General features: G+C 39.3%; 2 protein-coding genes across 2 annotated transcripts; one reads left to right on the forward strand and one right to left on the reverse strand.

Annotated features, from left to right (window-relative positions):
• The first annotated feature begins 1,754 nt into the window (after nucleotides 1–1,754).
• On the forward strand, nucleotides 1,755–10,492 carry irak3 (interleukin-1 receptor-associated kinase 3). Its single transcript, XM_034863935.1, has 13 exons — nucleotides 1,755–1,972; nucleotides 2,549–2,737; nucleotides 3,927–3,994; nucleotides 4,092–4,140; nucleotides 4,327–4,490; nucleotides 4,701–4,765; nucleotides 4,852–4,963; nucleotides 5,891–6,009; nucleotides 7,583–7,781; nucleotides 8,714–8,776; nucleotides 8,920–9,087; nucleotides 9,237–9,594; nucleotides 9,730–10,492. Exons 1-13 carry the CDS (start codon nucleotides 1,870–1,872, stop codon nucleotides 9,843–9,845), a joined length of 1,773 nt encoding a protein of 590 aa, XP_034719826.1. The 5' UTR covers nucleotides 1,755–1,869; the 3' UTR covers nucleotides 9,846–10,492.
• A 1,690-nt stretch (nucleotides 10,493–12,182) lies between these two features.
• cdnf (cerebral dopamine neurotrophic factor) lies at nucleotides 12,183–14,749 on the reverse strand. The gene is made up of 4 exons (XM_034864001.1): nucleotides 14,655–14,749; nucleotides 13,743–13,870; nucleotides 12,957–13,098; nucleotides 12,183–12,859 (listed from the first exon to the last, which is right to left on the reverse strand). The coding sequence occupies exons 1-4, from the start codon at nucleotides 14,725–14,727 to the stop codon at nucleotides 12,687–12,689; spliced, it is 516 nt and encodes a 171-aa protein (XP_034719892.1). The 5' UTR covers nucleotides 14,728–14,749; the 3' UTR covers nucleotides 12,183–12,686.
• Nucleotides 14,750–14,968: the final 219 nt, after the last annotated feature.

Below are 14,968 nucleotides of genomic sequence, written 5' to 3' on the forward strand. Positions count from 1 at the left end.
GGCTATTGGATTGAAACTAGGACTACAGTTGAAAATTAGCCAACTGGCTAACACTGGCACATTTACAGAAATGTTGATCAATGTGCATTGTCCTAATCAAATAAATCAATCTTAACCGAGCGCTCTCTATCATATCAGAGCCATCTCTCCACTGCTACATATTTCATATAATTGGGAACTCTTTAAGACTACCGTGAGGAGACAGTGCTGTCGAAGCCCAGATGGTGGAAAAACACTATATATGAATATGTACATATACAAGTAGTTATAAAAGTGTGTATATTGTTAACAAAAAAACTAACTATCACGTGTTCTTTGATTTGATGAGGAGGAAGAAAGGCTGAGAATTAAGAAAAAGGTTTAATGAAACAGCATGATGAAGATGATAGGACAAAGACAATACAACACAAAACATATTAACACTGCAGATGACAGCGGACTTGATTCATGCTTCTCCCTGATGGAGTCACATGAGACCAGACCAGAATATTCCTAAATCACACACATTTATCCCCTGCACCTGAGGGCGGTTCCTTTTCACTTGGTGAATTCAAATGCATTCCCAATTGGTCCGCGATTGGAACGCCATTGGCACGGTAACATGTTGAGCGCATTTTTGCTGTCCAATGAGGAAGTAAATCATCCTCATGAAATCATTATCATGTAAATGAGAAATTCGAACAAAAGTACAGTTAATCAACATTGTATTGTCTTAGCCTAGTCTTCTAGACTTCAGGGGGTAGGAGACAGAAGGTTACTTCCTGGTGTGAAGCAAAAGGCTTCTTTCTATATGTTAAATGCCAGACTTGACCTGATTAATTCTTTAGAGTCAGAGGAACAGAGGGGGAAGGTGAGAGACAATAGGGCCGTCTTGACCTCTTCACAGAAACACTGCATATTTTCATAAACAGAAATATATTTTCAAAACATTGTTTATAACTTTTTATAACTCAACAATATATAGGCCTATGTATATATATACGTATATATCAAGACTGTAGTCAAGACCACCTTTGTTGAGTCCAAGACAAGTGCAAGACCAGGACTAGTTGAGTCCAAGACAAGTGCAAGACCAAGACTAGTCGAGTCCAACAAGTGCAAGACCAGGACTAGTTGAGTCCAACAAATGCAAGACTAGGACTAGTTGAGTCCAAGATCAGGACTAGTCGAGTCCAACACAGGTGCAAGACCAGGTATAGTCAAGTCCAAGACCGGACTGTACTACAGCCCTGTTATATATATATATATATATATATATATATATATATATATATATATATATATATATATATATATATATATATATATATATATATATATTTTGCTCCAGGTGTGTACCATATTCATTCTAAATAAATAAATAAATAAATAGGCTATATATATATATATATATATATATATATATATATACACACACACACACACAGTATGTACACACTTTTAGACTTACTTGCCAGGATAGAAATGGATAACTGTCCATTAAAAATCATCATCATCATCCTTAATCAACATTATGATCTCCCCACATTGCTGTCTATATCCACTAGGCTAGGGAAATCCCCCCCCCCAAAAAAAGTAATCTTTAAAAAAAACGCATTACTTCTGATTACAAGCTACTGGAGGAAGCGTAACTTACATCGTGCGACATCCTTCCACAATTGTTACTTCATATGCGGTTGTTTGACTGTGGAACTTGTTTTTTTGTTGAATATACAGTATAATATGGTAAAGTGCGCGCAAGTTTACTGATGACGTCCTCAGTCAGCTATCTAGCGGGCGGATAGTTAAATTTCCGCATTTGAGCAACACTGAAGCACAACAACACTATAGTAAGTGGACCAGTGTCCTCCTCTCGGAGCGCCTGCTCAGATGGACTCGTCAACTTTCCTCTACGATGTCCCTCCGGTTGTCGTCGAAAGATTCTGTCAAATAATGGACAGTGGAGATGACAGGTTCGGATGGCGTGGACTAGGTGAGGAACAGCTTTTATCATTGTGGGTGGAGATTTGGGTTGAGTTTGATTGACACAGGTCTAGCGCAGCCACATATAACCATAGACAGTTATGAAGAAATAACAGGTTTTCACCTTCCAACTTTGACATTTAACTCGTCTCACCCATGGTCGCGCCCATAGGGTCCCACCTGCATACAAATCTATTCAAATTCCAAAGAGCTTCATTGGCATGAAAGTTTAAAAAAGAGATGTACAAATGATCAAATATTCTTTGTCAAATAACCAACATTAAGATTATTTTATATAATTATTACAATATTACAATAATTTTATTGTTGTCACTGAACCTGAACTTGGTTACGACCTATCTGTGCTTTATATCTCTGACAATGGAGATATATTATGCTCTTCTGGCCAGAAAACACTCTTTTAGTTTCACTCAAATTAATAAAGATCTAGTTTATTAAATCAAGTTCAATTTTATCAGTTAACTTACATAGCAGTAAATGGGGAATGAATGGTGTATACAGACTGCTTTCCTCTGAGAGCTCACTTTGACATGGTTTAATGTCCACCGTTTGTCTTGATCTCCAGCTATCCGAGTTTTCCCCAGCTTGTTAGAAGTTCGCATGTTGGAGCGTGTGGAGGCAGCAGGTCGGAGTCCCACGAGAGAGCTGCTGTGGTCCTGGGCTCAGGAGAACTCAAGAGTCCAGGACCTACTTAAGGTGCTGCAAGACATGGGCCACCTTAGGGCCCTGCAACTCTTCCAGGTTAAAGCTGGAGGTCAGTTACAAACAATTAACGGCAATAATGATTACATCTATTGCTATTCTATTGATATTGTATTGCTCTGCCTTTTCTGTTGTTTTTGTTTTATAGTATTTTGTTGTTGTTTCTTACTGCGGTGATTTTGTAGGGGAGTGCATCTACACAGAAGATAAAAATGAAAATTATCTTTTCTATTTTAAACCATTCTTTGTTGAACTTTAATGCTTTACAAACACCAGAGGAAGTCATCGCTGTGACTACTTCTGAAGGGATTTGGGAGAGGGAAATTTGGTAGAAATCTGAACCGTAACGTTGGTTTGTGACGGATGACCCCTTGTTTCTTTAGGGTAACTATTTTAGCTTTAGCCTGGCTGGTAGCAGCTTTCTGCTTGTTTCTTTAGGCTAACTCAATTAGCTTTAGCCTGGCTGGTAGCAGCATTCTGCTTGTTTCTTTAGGCTAACTCAATTAGCTTAGCCTGGCTGGTTGCAGCTTTCTGATTGTTTCTATATACTAACTATATTATCTTTAGCCTGGCTGGTTGCAGTTTTCTGCTCGTTTATTTAGGTTAACTATATTAGCTCTAGCCTGGCTAGTAGGAGCTTTCTGCAGGGGGAAATGGCCGGGAGACATTGTGATTATGTTATTAATCAGGTGATTTAGTTGGTATTGCAGCGAACATAGAACACTAAACTGCTTTAGTTTCACTGACTACTTATCAAAACTATGCACATCACTGTGTCAGCGGCAGCTGCTGCCTACAGTACTTTTCTACACACGGAGAGCCTCACTTCGCATAACAATAAACCCTCTCAGACTAACGTTACATACACATGTTGCCCACATGGCTACTTGTTTCACACAGAAAGGAGAATGTAATCAATTAAAAAGTAAATTAAAAAATGAATTTACAGAACACTAGAGAAATATAAAGAAAATGCAACACTGATATCAATCCCTGAACAGAAATGTCCAAGTAGCAAAATATTTCAAAACAACAAAATACTGAATCAGTGACCATGAATTGAAAATATAAAGAGGTCATTAAGTAAAGAGGGGAATGTGTTTGTTTTGCCACAAGGGTATTAAAAAAGAAATACTTTTGTAATGTATATGTTCCAAATTCAAAGACATAAGAATTACATATTTCCAAAAATGTTCTACCAGGCTTTGCCACCTACCCTGACTGAAATCTGTCTATTTCAGAGTTGCCTGTGCCCCCAAGCAATCAACATGTAGAGTCCAAAGGGCAGATGTCAACAACTGAAATGAAGGTAGAGTTGTTGTTCCTTTGTTGAACGTGTCTTCAGACTTGAGCTGTGAGCTGCAAGAAGAATAAATGACAAATCCTGTCTGTAATTTTTTGAAAAGGGATCCTTCCAACTAGGGGCGAGTTCTGAAAGTCAAGCATTATGTGCCAGTAAGTAAAAAAAACAACATTAGAATGAACTGATATAAATAATTCATCTCACATACCTACATTTGTAAAATATAATGTTTTGATGGAATCTCCCTTTCCACAATAGGCTGGTGTTGAATTTTGTACTAGTGTGAATCAGAATGAATGAAGCCCTTTGGGGTTCATACTGATATGTCTGTTTTCCAGTGAACTCCGCTGGAGAAAATCAGCCACCCGCAATCACTTTCCAAGACATCATAGAAGGAACCAGAGATTTTCATCATCACATGAGAATTGCAGAGGGGCACTTTTCTGATGTCTACAGTGCACAGATAGGAAATAGAAAGATTGCAGTAAAGCTTTTTAAACAGGTGATTAATGATTCTTACACCATATGACATTTTGGGAAACATGCTTGCTATTCAGTGCTGTTTGTGCTCTCAGGAGGACTTATATCAGTATGAGCTCTGTGTGTCCCATGTGAACACAGACATGTGTTTGACTCCTGTAAACTCATCTACAATGGGCTTCTAATTAATGAACATCTAACTGAAATGCATTCCTTATCCATTATTCTCCAGATAAATAAGGAGCCATGGAAGAAGCTGTGGGGTATCTTTAGAAAAGAAATGGAAATCCATCATTTGTATGTGGTAACCCTCACTTTCAAAATACCTTCTATATTTTATCTGCTAGAGTGTGTTCAATGTTAAGTGTGGTGATGTGTTGCAGGTACCAACATCCAAACATCTTAGACTTGTTGTGTTGTTTTTCTGATGAAGACCGCTACTGTCTGGTGTATCCTTACCTCCCCAATGGATCGCTCTTTCACAGACTACATGAGGTACATTTGTCTGCTCTTTCGCAGACCACATGAGGTGCATTTGGTAAATTTATCTGCTGGCCCACTGCAGATGTTCATTTTGATTTAAGGCCATCAGGAAGGGTTTTTCTGTGTGTGACTTGTTTACCAAGCCAGAACAAAACAGTTAGTTAGTACTGTCAGTAAACAGGAAGTGTGCTTATGGGTCCCAGGTGTGCACAAGTGTAAAGTGTGTTTTGCAGAATGTAACAAGGGCTTTTTTATTTTGAGAAATATATAATTAAAACTTTTGAAGAAATATGATGCTTAAAAAGTTAGACTTAAATATTAAAAACTCAGACAGACTGTAGACTTTGATATTAAACCACAACTGCTTGAAGAAAAATGTTCGTCCCGTAAACACACTATTATAATGAGGAACTTCTAGTAATTGCATTCATAGCTCAAACTTTGAAATTGTGAGTGCACTTTTATGTGCATGTAAACATACATATCGGTACATTTAGATACACCTGTGCCATCTTTATGTCACGGCACATGCAGTATTGGTAAAATATTTTATTGTTTGGTCTAGTTGGTTTTTTACACAAACCTGCATTGTCAGGTTCACACAGGTTACACACACATGATTTCATTTTTAAAAACACTTTATTGTTGTTATACTGCCCAAGGATGCTGCAGTTGTATGCACCTTTTTGTCTGAGACACTCTGTTGAGGCACCTGTCTCTTTGCACTGAGCTCGGTGTTGGGTTCATTTCATTTAGGTGATAGACAGTAAGAATAGAAACATATTTCACAGTGCTAAAAGTAACTTGGGTTTTAGTCTATCTCCACAGATACCAGAGTTACATCCACTTTTCCAACACCTACAGTTAATTTGGATATTTTCAGCTCTTTAAAGGCATATATTTGTGTTAAATCTAAAACGATATGTTTTCTCTGTACAGGATGGAGAGCCCCGTCTGTCCTGGCAAGAGCGTCTTGCCATCATTAAAGGAACTGCAAAGGCCTTGCATCACCTCCATACAGCCCAGCCTTGCCCAGTGATCTGTGGCAACATCTCCAGGTACAACATAAAGTATCTAGGATTTTCCCTTTGTCTGTTGTCTCTTGGAAGAGGGCATGGTCACTGTGATGTGCAACACTCAATATGAACATTATGTAATTTGTTGGTAGCCAGCTTAGACTGGAAAGATCAGAAAGCTCAGTGTTAGAAGGAAAGCGGTCAATGTGAAATTACTACAATTTATTACACCAAAAAAGGTGATTTCTACTATTTATTATTTGTAGCTATATGTCAATGTTATACAAGGTGTTACTTTATACCTGCTGGGAATGCAACTACATGCAAAGGAATGCTCCACTAATGCTATTTATTGCCAGTTCTTTTCATTATTAACCCTTAGAGACCCACTATAGACCAATCTCTGTCTTTTTTAGGGGTGGGGCAGGGTATCTTTAGGGGGAGATGGCAGGCAACAGTGTATGCCTTGTAGAACCTGCTGGGAAACTGAAGATTCATCTGAGATTTAGCACTGAAAAGTGTGTCAAATTATGTGGGGAGCATTGTGTTTGGGTTAGGCGCCTAATAAAGTTTTAGAAAACGTTTAGAGTTTATAAGGGCTCAGAACATTATGATAAAAGTATATTATGATTGTTCACTTGCTTTCCTTTGTCTCATAGGTTGTTGCAGCAATTCTGTGGTTGATACAATTTTCTTAAACAGATCTGGTGCAAAATTACCAAATTTTACCACAATGTCAAAAACATCTGGTCACCAAGACCATGAGGAACAAAAAATAAAAAATGCATGCTGTGATTTGTTATTAAAAACGTTCTATATTTGGAGATTTCTGCAAGAATTGCATTTTTCTGTGATTGGATGGCGAGCACTTCTGTTCTTGGAACTGCTCAGTAACTCCATTATTGTCAATACAGGAAAGCCAGAGATCCACTGAATGCTCTGGGACTCTACTTTGTGGTTGTAAAGTTTCGTGAGGCTGGGATTATCCTAAAGGTCAAAACAGATCATGTAATATAGTGAGGTTTCCCAAAAATGATCTTTGTTCAATGAAACGGCTATTATGGGGACTAACATCATCACACAGGATTACAATAGGGCTCGTTGAATCCACATGAGTCTCAGCTTTTCAGTCAGACCCAAATTATGCAATTCCAGGACTGTTTAAGGACCCCAGTGTGCATAAATATTTGAACACACTATTCATTGCATTTATACTGCATGAGAAAACCTGCATGGGATTAGTTTACATCCATAGATATTACAAATATAACCTCTTTTCATTTGGATATCTTGAGGTCAAAGGTCAAGATATTCCTTTGAATGTGGCCATGGCAGTTTTTCCCTTGCCAAAATGTATTTATTTAGCCCCCTAACAGATGCTACCAAACTTGTCATATACTGAATGTATGCCTTTTCCCATTTAGCCAAAAGATTATGCAATCATTTTTAGATATAAGAAATTAATTGTGTTAATGTATTGGTTTTTAAATGTCATTCCATGCACCCTAAAGATTGTGTGTTTTAGGACTTCCACTGTCAGTTGTCTTCCATCGGTCTTGTGTTTCTCTGCTGTCTGTGAAGTTCAGAAGTTTACACATATGGCTTCTCTACACAGTGCTAACATACTCTTGGATGATGCCCTGCAGCCCAAGCTTTCTGATTTTGGGTTGGCTCGTCTCCGTCCTCATGCAGCCAATCAGCACTGTACTATCACTCTGGATACAAGGTTCCATAGCAACCTGGGATACCTCCCTGAGGAATATATTAGAGATGGCAAGCTGTCCTTCAGCCTGGATGTTTACAGCTTTGGAATGGTGAGTTTGAACTGCTTAGCTAAGCTTTCTTTATCTTGTGTGCACTTCTGGCATAACATGACAAAACCAACATTAGGGGGCTTTGTAATATGCAGTTGAGTGATAAATTGTTTATCTTACTGTTTAAGAATTCCGATATAAAGAAGACAAGTTATTGCAAAGACTATGGTTAATTTAAATGAATGGAACAATTTGAACAGGGGCAGTCAAGATTGCTGACTTAACGGGTAAGTATGTTTTTTTCAGCCTGGAGCCTATTTTCTTTTGTTTTGTGGCTAATTGACCGATGGAAACAATAACCTCGACATTGGTCCAGTACTAAGCGAGATCGGTGCAGTTGGCAGTGGAGAAACAAGCGACAATGTAAGTTAATAGAGCAATTGTCCAGGTTGTATTTACGTTCACAAAAGTGCTTGTTTTGCCACATAGAGGCTCAGATTAATATTCTAAGTGTCTGACAACATTAACTTACATTATAGCTTGTTTCACCTCTGCCGACTGCAGCAATCAAAGGTCCCGTGGCATTAAAATTTTACTTTATGAGGTTTTTTATCATAAATATGAGTGCCCCCAGCCTGCCTATGGTCCTAGAGTGGTGTCTAGAAATGGCGAAAGGTGTAAACTGAGCCCTAGGTATCCTGCTCTGTCTTGAGGAAATTAAAGCTTAGTTGGGCCAATCTGGAATCTGGCCCCTTATGAGGTCATATTGGATGTTAGTGACCCATACTGCTAGCCTTCTTAGAAATATATGCTGTCTGCAGAAACAATCAGATCCTCAGTTTTTATCAGCAAAGTACAGTATTGCCCTCTAAAAGTAGTAGAAATTTAAAATAATTACTTGAATAGATGTAACTGTGAGTAAATGTTGCTAAACTAAAAATACAGTATAATTTATTAACTCCAGCCATTAATTACAATTTGCCTGGTTTCAGGTTATCATGGAAACAGTAACAGGACGGAAGGTCATAGAGGACGTGCCTAAACATACACCACTGGTGAGTCAACACTGGAGATGGAACAGGGACTTCATGGCTACATAATACATTGGGATGTCTTACAACAACAGTTGTATATGCTCACATCAAGTGTTGTGACTTTCTGATGTGCTGTACTCATCAACATCTGTCTGCTCTGCCAGAGAGATCTGCTTGTATCTGAGGTGGAGGACAGCGGTGGTGTGGACTCTTGTCTGCATTTTTCGGATGTTGCGGCAGGTCAGTGGCCAGTTGCTGTGGCCCTCGGCCTTCTACGTCTGGCCTTGGACTGCACTGCTAGCCGCCATCGCAGCAGACCAAAAATGGAGAATGTGAGCAATATAAGTTCATTCTTGAATTTTAGGAACCAAAAAAAAATATTCCAAGCTCACAGGTCCAATTGCTTACTTGTGACACTGCACCTCATGTTCTGATAACTAGTCTGGAGAAGAAAAATACTAATAATTTAACTTGTCCTCAGGTACTTTTGGCATTAAGCAAGCTGCTTCCTTCACCTAGCTACCCCCCTGCCAATCAACCCCACAGCTTGGATGATGGAGAACCTATTAATGCACAGTTAAGCCCCTCATCCTCCATACCTGTAGAGCACGATGAGCAGCACAGCCTTCCTGGTTCTTCAACACAGACAGGACCCCGTGAATGCAGCCAGTCGGAGGTGACATATCTGAGTGACGTCATGGGTGCTAGTGGTGAGGCAGCAGCAAACTTGTACAACAGCTGGCCTGTACAGTGCAGCTGCCCTGCTGAGACAGGGGATCTTGCCTGTGAGGACTGCCGAGCCAACGGCTACACACTCAATCACACTGACAGTTCCCAGAGTAAGTAAGATTCCACACAGAAGTGGTAAGACTCTGTGGGTTTTGCTCACCAAACCTGCATCTGATCATGTGTGTATGTATGTGTGTGTGTTAGCCTAGTGAAAGTGATCAGTTGCTTTGTTTTGTGTGTTTCAGCTGACTCCATTGTAGTGGAAAACCCAGCCAAGGAGAGATTGAGGAACAAACTGAGTCTTTATGACAGAGGGGTGATTAACACACAGGAACTGTTTTCTGAGACAGGACTGCAGTAGAGAGCTCACTTCCTGTTACAGTCTTGACAGCTGCCCTTTGTGTGGGCTGTCATGTGTGTCCAGTATTAAACTGTTTCATAAAGCCAACTTAGAGCTGGTGAAGTGTAAAAAAGTCACCACATCATATTAGTTCATATTAAAGAGGACTAGAAAAACAAAGGTTCTCTGCCTGCAACCACAAAGCAGAACATAGTAAACATAATATATGTAATAATAGAGTATTTTAAAGGTAAACAGAGCAGTCTTTTTTTTGGATGAATGTAAAGCTCACAAACTCTCCTGTTAGCTTGAAAATGAACATGTGGCGGACACAATAGGGCATTAAACAGTGTGTGATACAGCCAAGTTCAGAATAATAAGCATTGTCTTTAAAAACAATGTCTAATGCAATGATTTATTAAAATAACAGCATTCTTATTTAAATACCTTCACATTGGTTGTCTGTTGTACTTACAGGAAGAGCCTTTGGTTTCAGTTTAATTCCTTTAATTTATTTTATGAAATGAAAATAAAAAGGTGGAACTGCTACTCTCACTGTGAGGTTACAGGTTAGTTTGTCAGTAGTCTATATCCTTCTCATTCCCCTTATGGGATTGCTCCGCTGCTGAGGAAATTCCACTGGACGGATGTTTTTTCCATTACATTCCGCTTTCTTTGTATGAATTTCTTATGAGGACTGTTGTTGACTGCTCCTCAGATCTCTGCAAGGTAAGGTTTTCTCTTGCACAACTATTTTGCATTGGCTGTGTGCGGAGTTGTCATCGCCCAGGACGATTCTGATTGGTTTAGAGAAATGCCATTAAACCAGGGCATGTTTCTCTCCATCCCTGAATGCTATATGGAGTAGCCCGACTCTCCTTCAGCGCGCTTCGGAGGAGGGTCTGGCAAAGTGAGATTACTTTATTAGTATTGCGGAGCTCCAGGTGACACTTTGGCCTCCAGTACAGGATGCAGTACACATAACAGAGCTTTATTACATGTTGAAATGTTATGGGATAGAAACAGACTGTATTGCTCTTCATTACATCTGAGCTGATGAAAATGTTGCGTCAGGAATTTAAGAAATGGAGTACACGTCAGGTCAAGCAAGACGTCTCACATCACACCCATTTTATCTTCGTTACAATTGCTTCCTATCAAGTTCAATATCCATTTTAAAGTTGTTGTTCTGACATATAGAACAAGGCATGGTCACATACTTGTGTATATCTCAGACCTGCTCCATCCTTACATTACTAGTAGGTCACTCAAGTCTTTTTCAGGAATACACGTTTTAATATGTGAACAAATCCATCGCTTAGACCAAGGCAGTCAGAATGCAGAGACATCTTGTCAGTGACAGTGTGCTCTAAAAGTGTGATAGTTACCCACTTTGTCATATTTTCCAATTGCAACATTGTATATTAAGGCAGCTGAATAATATTGATCAGTCAGTTGATGTTGAACGGCAAATACACAAAGAAAGCTTCTTACAGGGAAAAAGATTAATAATCACAAACTATTGTACAATATGTGCAAGAAAAAACAAAATATGCTGCAAATGTATCAACCTCACGTGTCATCCAATCTCTCCTATCTGTCCGGCATCATAGACATGACCCCTGACAAATCTTTTGGCACGACTCAGCCACACTGTCCAACAATCTGCTGTGATATCCTCACCCGCCAACTGTTTACGTTTGTTTGCTCTAAATTGTGTGGAAATTGAATTGTTCGCAATCTAGCCTAAGTTTATCCATCTGACAACTTTGGCAACTTATATATCTCTAATAAATGGGTGACGGCTTATTGTGATTTTTGGTTGCTCTATTCTGCATATAGAGATTTAATCAATTAACATGTGTACAGTTGCATTTGAGAGGTGTATGATTCAATAGCAACTGAATGCAAACTATTTTTTGAAATGCTTACTTAGTGGAATTAGAATGAAATCAATGATAAATGACTATAGTCATGTAAAGAACTGACCTAATGTCCATATAAATAGTCATATAGTAGTGACGAAGTTTAACAGTCAACGATTGTGCAAAAGCGACTGAGAAAAATGGTAAACTGGCTTTTGTCTCATGTTAATAATTCTCTATGTTTTAAGTGTTGAAATTTTTTTTTAACAGGTATTTTATTTCTTGTTTGCTTGTTCATTTGGCTGTTATGGGACTACTTTTAAGAATTTTATCATGTGAAACACTGTGACTTGTAAAAAGTGCTATATCAAACTTATTGTTATTGTTAGGGTGGACTTGTTCAATATATTCAATGAGCTGCGGACTTTACACAACCAAAAGCTTCACAAAATCCTAAATACTTATTGAATGAAAATATTTAAAATACTGAAAATGTTTTATATTACTGTTATTGACAAAACACACACATATTAATCTCACGTTTGCCTCTGGATACATTTACAATAATGGTCATTTGGACTATTTTTGACATTCTATGGACAAAAGAATTAACGCTGCTATTGGTGTGCCTGCTGTACACATTAGTCAAAATAGATAATAAGTTAAGTAAGGTGGGAGCATGAGTTAGTAAATCATGCGTTCAAATGATTATTTTTCCCACCATGTCATCTGTCAAGCTGCATAATGTGCCTCAAAGGAAATGTTAATCAATCATAATCAAACTACATTTCAAAACTCTAAAGAAAAATGAAGAAAGAATGTTCTCCCCAGGATGTATAACTACCTTCAGCTTGGAAAACAAACCGATGTTTCTTGTGAGTTGTGGTATGGAACAGTGCAGTTAATGATTGCAGTGTGCATATTCTTGAAAATGAAGTGAGAGAAATGAGTGAACTGACTTTTTGCAGTATGGATGAGAAGGGGCAGGAGTTACTATTCATAGTTCCATACTGTGAGCATGCAGCGGTGCTTTCTCTTGGATGAGGCTGACAAACTCATGTTTCTCCAGACAGCCTCTACACTCTTCACCCCATGAGGTTAAAATGTTCCTCAGCTCCAAGACTTTCAGCTTTTTGAGCTCGTCGCTGCTCAGATCCTTGAGGTGAGGCTCTGCAGACAACCGGAATACACAGAAACAAGCTTTAAATTTTTTACATTTTGTCCATACACAAATGAATGTGTCTTTGTGGTGTATTACACACTTTACCATATCTGAGCTGACAGATCTGCGTGTCTCCGCTGCTGAGGCGCTGGCAGATCTTCTCAACGGGGACATGGGAGGCCAGAGGTTGAGACACTGATGCTGTCACGCGGGTTGCTGCATCACTACTGGCTCCCAGGTAGTAACACTAACAGCACAAAAACATAGAAATCAGCCCAGTATCCTGGAAACTATGTTCACATCGGTGAATTCTGCACTTCACGTGGAAAGTTGTTAATTGATATTAGTGACAAACATTTACACCCCCCGACAGAAACACCATTTCACCGAAGCCAAGGCCGCCCCCCTCTTTGGTCAAGAGATCCTTACTGAAGAAGGGTTGGCTGAGTTGCTCTTTCAAAAAGACTTGAAACATCTAAACCTATTCTTAACCTTAGTAAAGTGTTTTAGTTTAATTGCCATACCCACAATCTTTCCCAACCTTAACCATGCTGATGGTGTGTGCAGATATTGCAGAAGAAATAAGAATAGTTGTCATTGAACAACACAATACTGTAGATTGTCATGCAATATAATCTGGGCGGATTGTAAAATATCTGTTTGGCACCATGCCGTGGAGTGGTGTCTGTTTTACTCCATTGCAAAATCAAAAATGGCAATCATAAAGGAACTGGAAGGGTTGTCAATTCAAAAAAGAGGGTGAATTGAGCAATCCTGTGCCTTGGTGGTTAAAGACAGGTGATAATGGACAAATAGGTGTCCAATTGTATAAATGCAAGTCTCTGCTAAAATAGTTACATGGATGAACGAGTTTGGGGTCTGTGTTCTCACCAGCCTTGCTTCCTTCCCCTGGGCAACAGTGCAGGCCTGGATCAGCTCTTCCTCCACCAGAGAAGAAGTGAGTTCACTGTGGGCTGACGTCAGACTGCCATACAGTCTGTAGAGAAAGTCCACACACACTGCAGACCAGTTCATTGTTAGTGTTTGTGTGTGTGTGACATAGAGAGACATACTGTATTTATTTTATTTATATTTTAATTAAGATATTTTGTGAGTTTACCAATTAACCCTATTCCTGGTATAGTGGAAAACTGTTATACTAAAATGGGTTGTGTTTTATTTTGCAGCTATGTTTGGTGCATGAATATGATGTCTAGATTATTCTGACTCAAGTTCACCTCCTGGGCACTGTCAAGGTGCTCTTGAGCAAGGCACTGAACCCCCAACTGCTCAGGGGGCCTTTCCATGGGCAGCCCCCCACTCTGACATCTATCCATTAGTGCATGTATAGGTACTGAGCATGTGTGTGTGTAATTCAGGCCTGTGTGTAATAACAACAGAGTTTAAATTGTAATTTCACTTTGCGGGACTAATAAAGTATACATTTTAATTATTATTATTTTAAATACCCCTTGTTCCTTCCCTAGTTGGGAATCACTGCTATAATGATGTAATTTTAGATTAATTTCCACAATATACACATAAGTCATATACTACTATATTCTGACTCAAGTCGTAAAATAATTTAATAAAAGGTTAAAGGTTACATTTCGTAAAGACATGCAGGGCATATTATTGTTGGAGACCCCCCCCCCCCCCCCCCCCCCCCCCCCCCGCCACACACACACACACACACGCACACAGGCATGCAAAGCTGACAAACCTGTTGCTGATATCTGCACATTGTAGTGTTGGTAACAGGGTTAGCAACACTGTGCTTTTGCTCACACCATGCTGTCTAACCTTCACAGTTGCCTGCTGCAGAAACGGTAAACACTCTGGCCAACAGCAGAATGGCGAGAGACAACACCGACATGGCAGCGTTTGTCGTTATTATTAGCTACTAGCCGCAGTTCTTTTTTATTTTTTGTTGCAGGACGGTAGCGGGAGACTCATCCCTGATTGGCTCGCCCTGACATTCTCACCCGAGTCATAACCAATCCCACTCCTCCTGCCTAAACCTAACCAACCCAACCAGAGCAGGCAACGAGTACTAGCCATTCAGGAATGAGTTCCCTAATGAATATTCATGAGTCGGACTCGCGCTCCTTCAACAC

The sequence above is a fragment of the Etheostoma cragini genome, chromosome 23 (assembly GCF_013103735.1).
Source record: "Etheostoma cragini isolate CJK2018 chromosome 23, CSU_Ecrag_1.0, whole genome shotgun sequence".
NCBI classification, from domain to species: Eukaryota; Metazoa; Chordata; class Actinopteri; order Perciformes; family Percidae; genus Etheostoma; species Etheostoma cragini.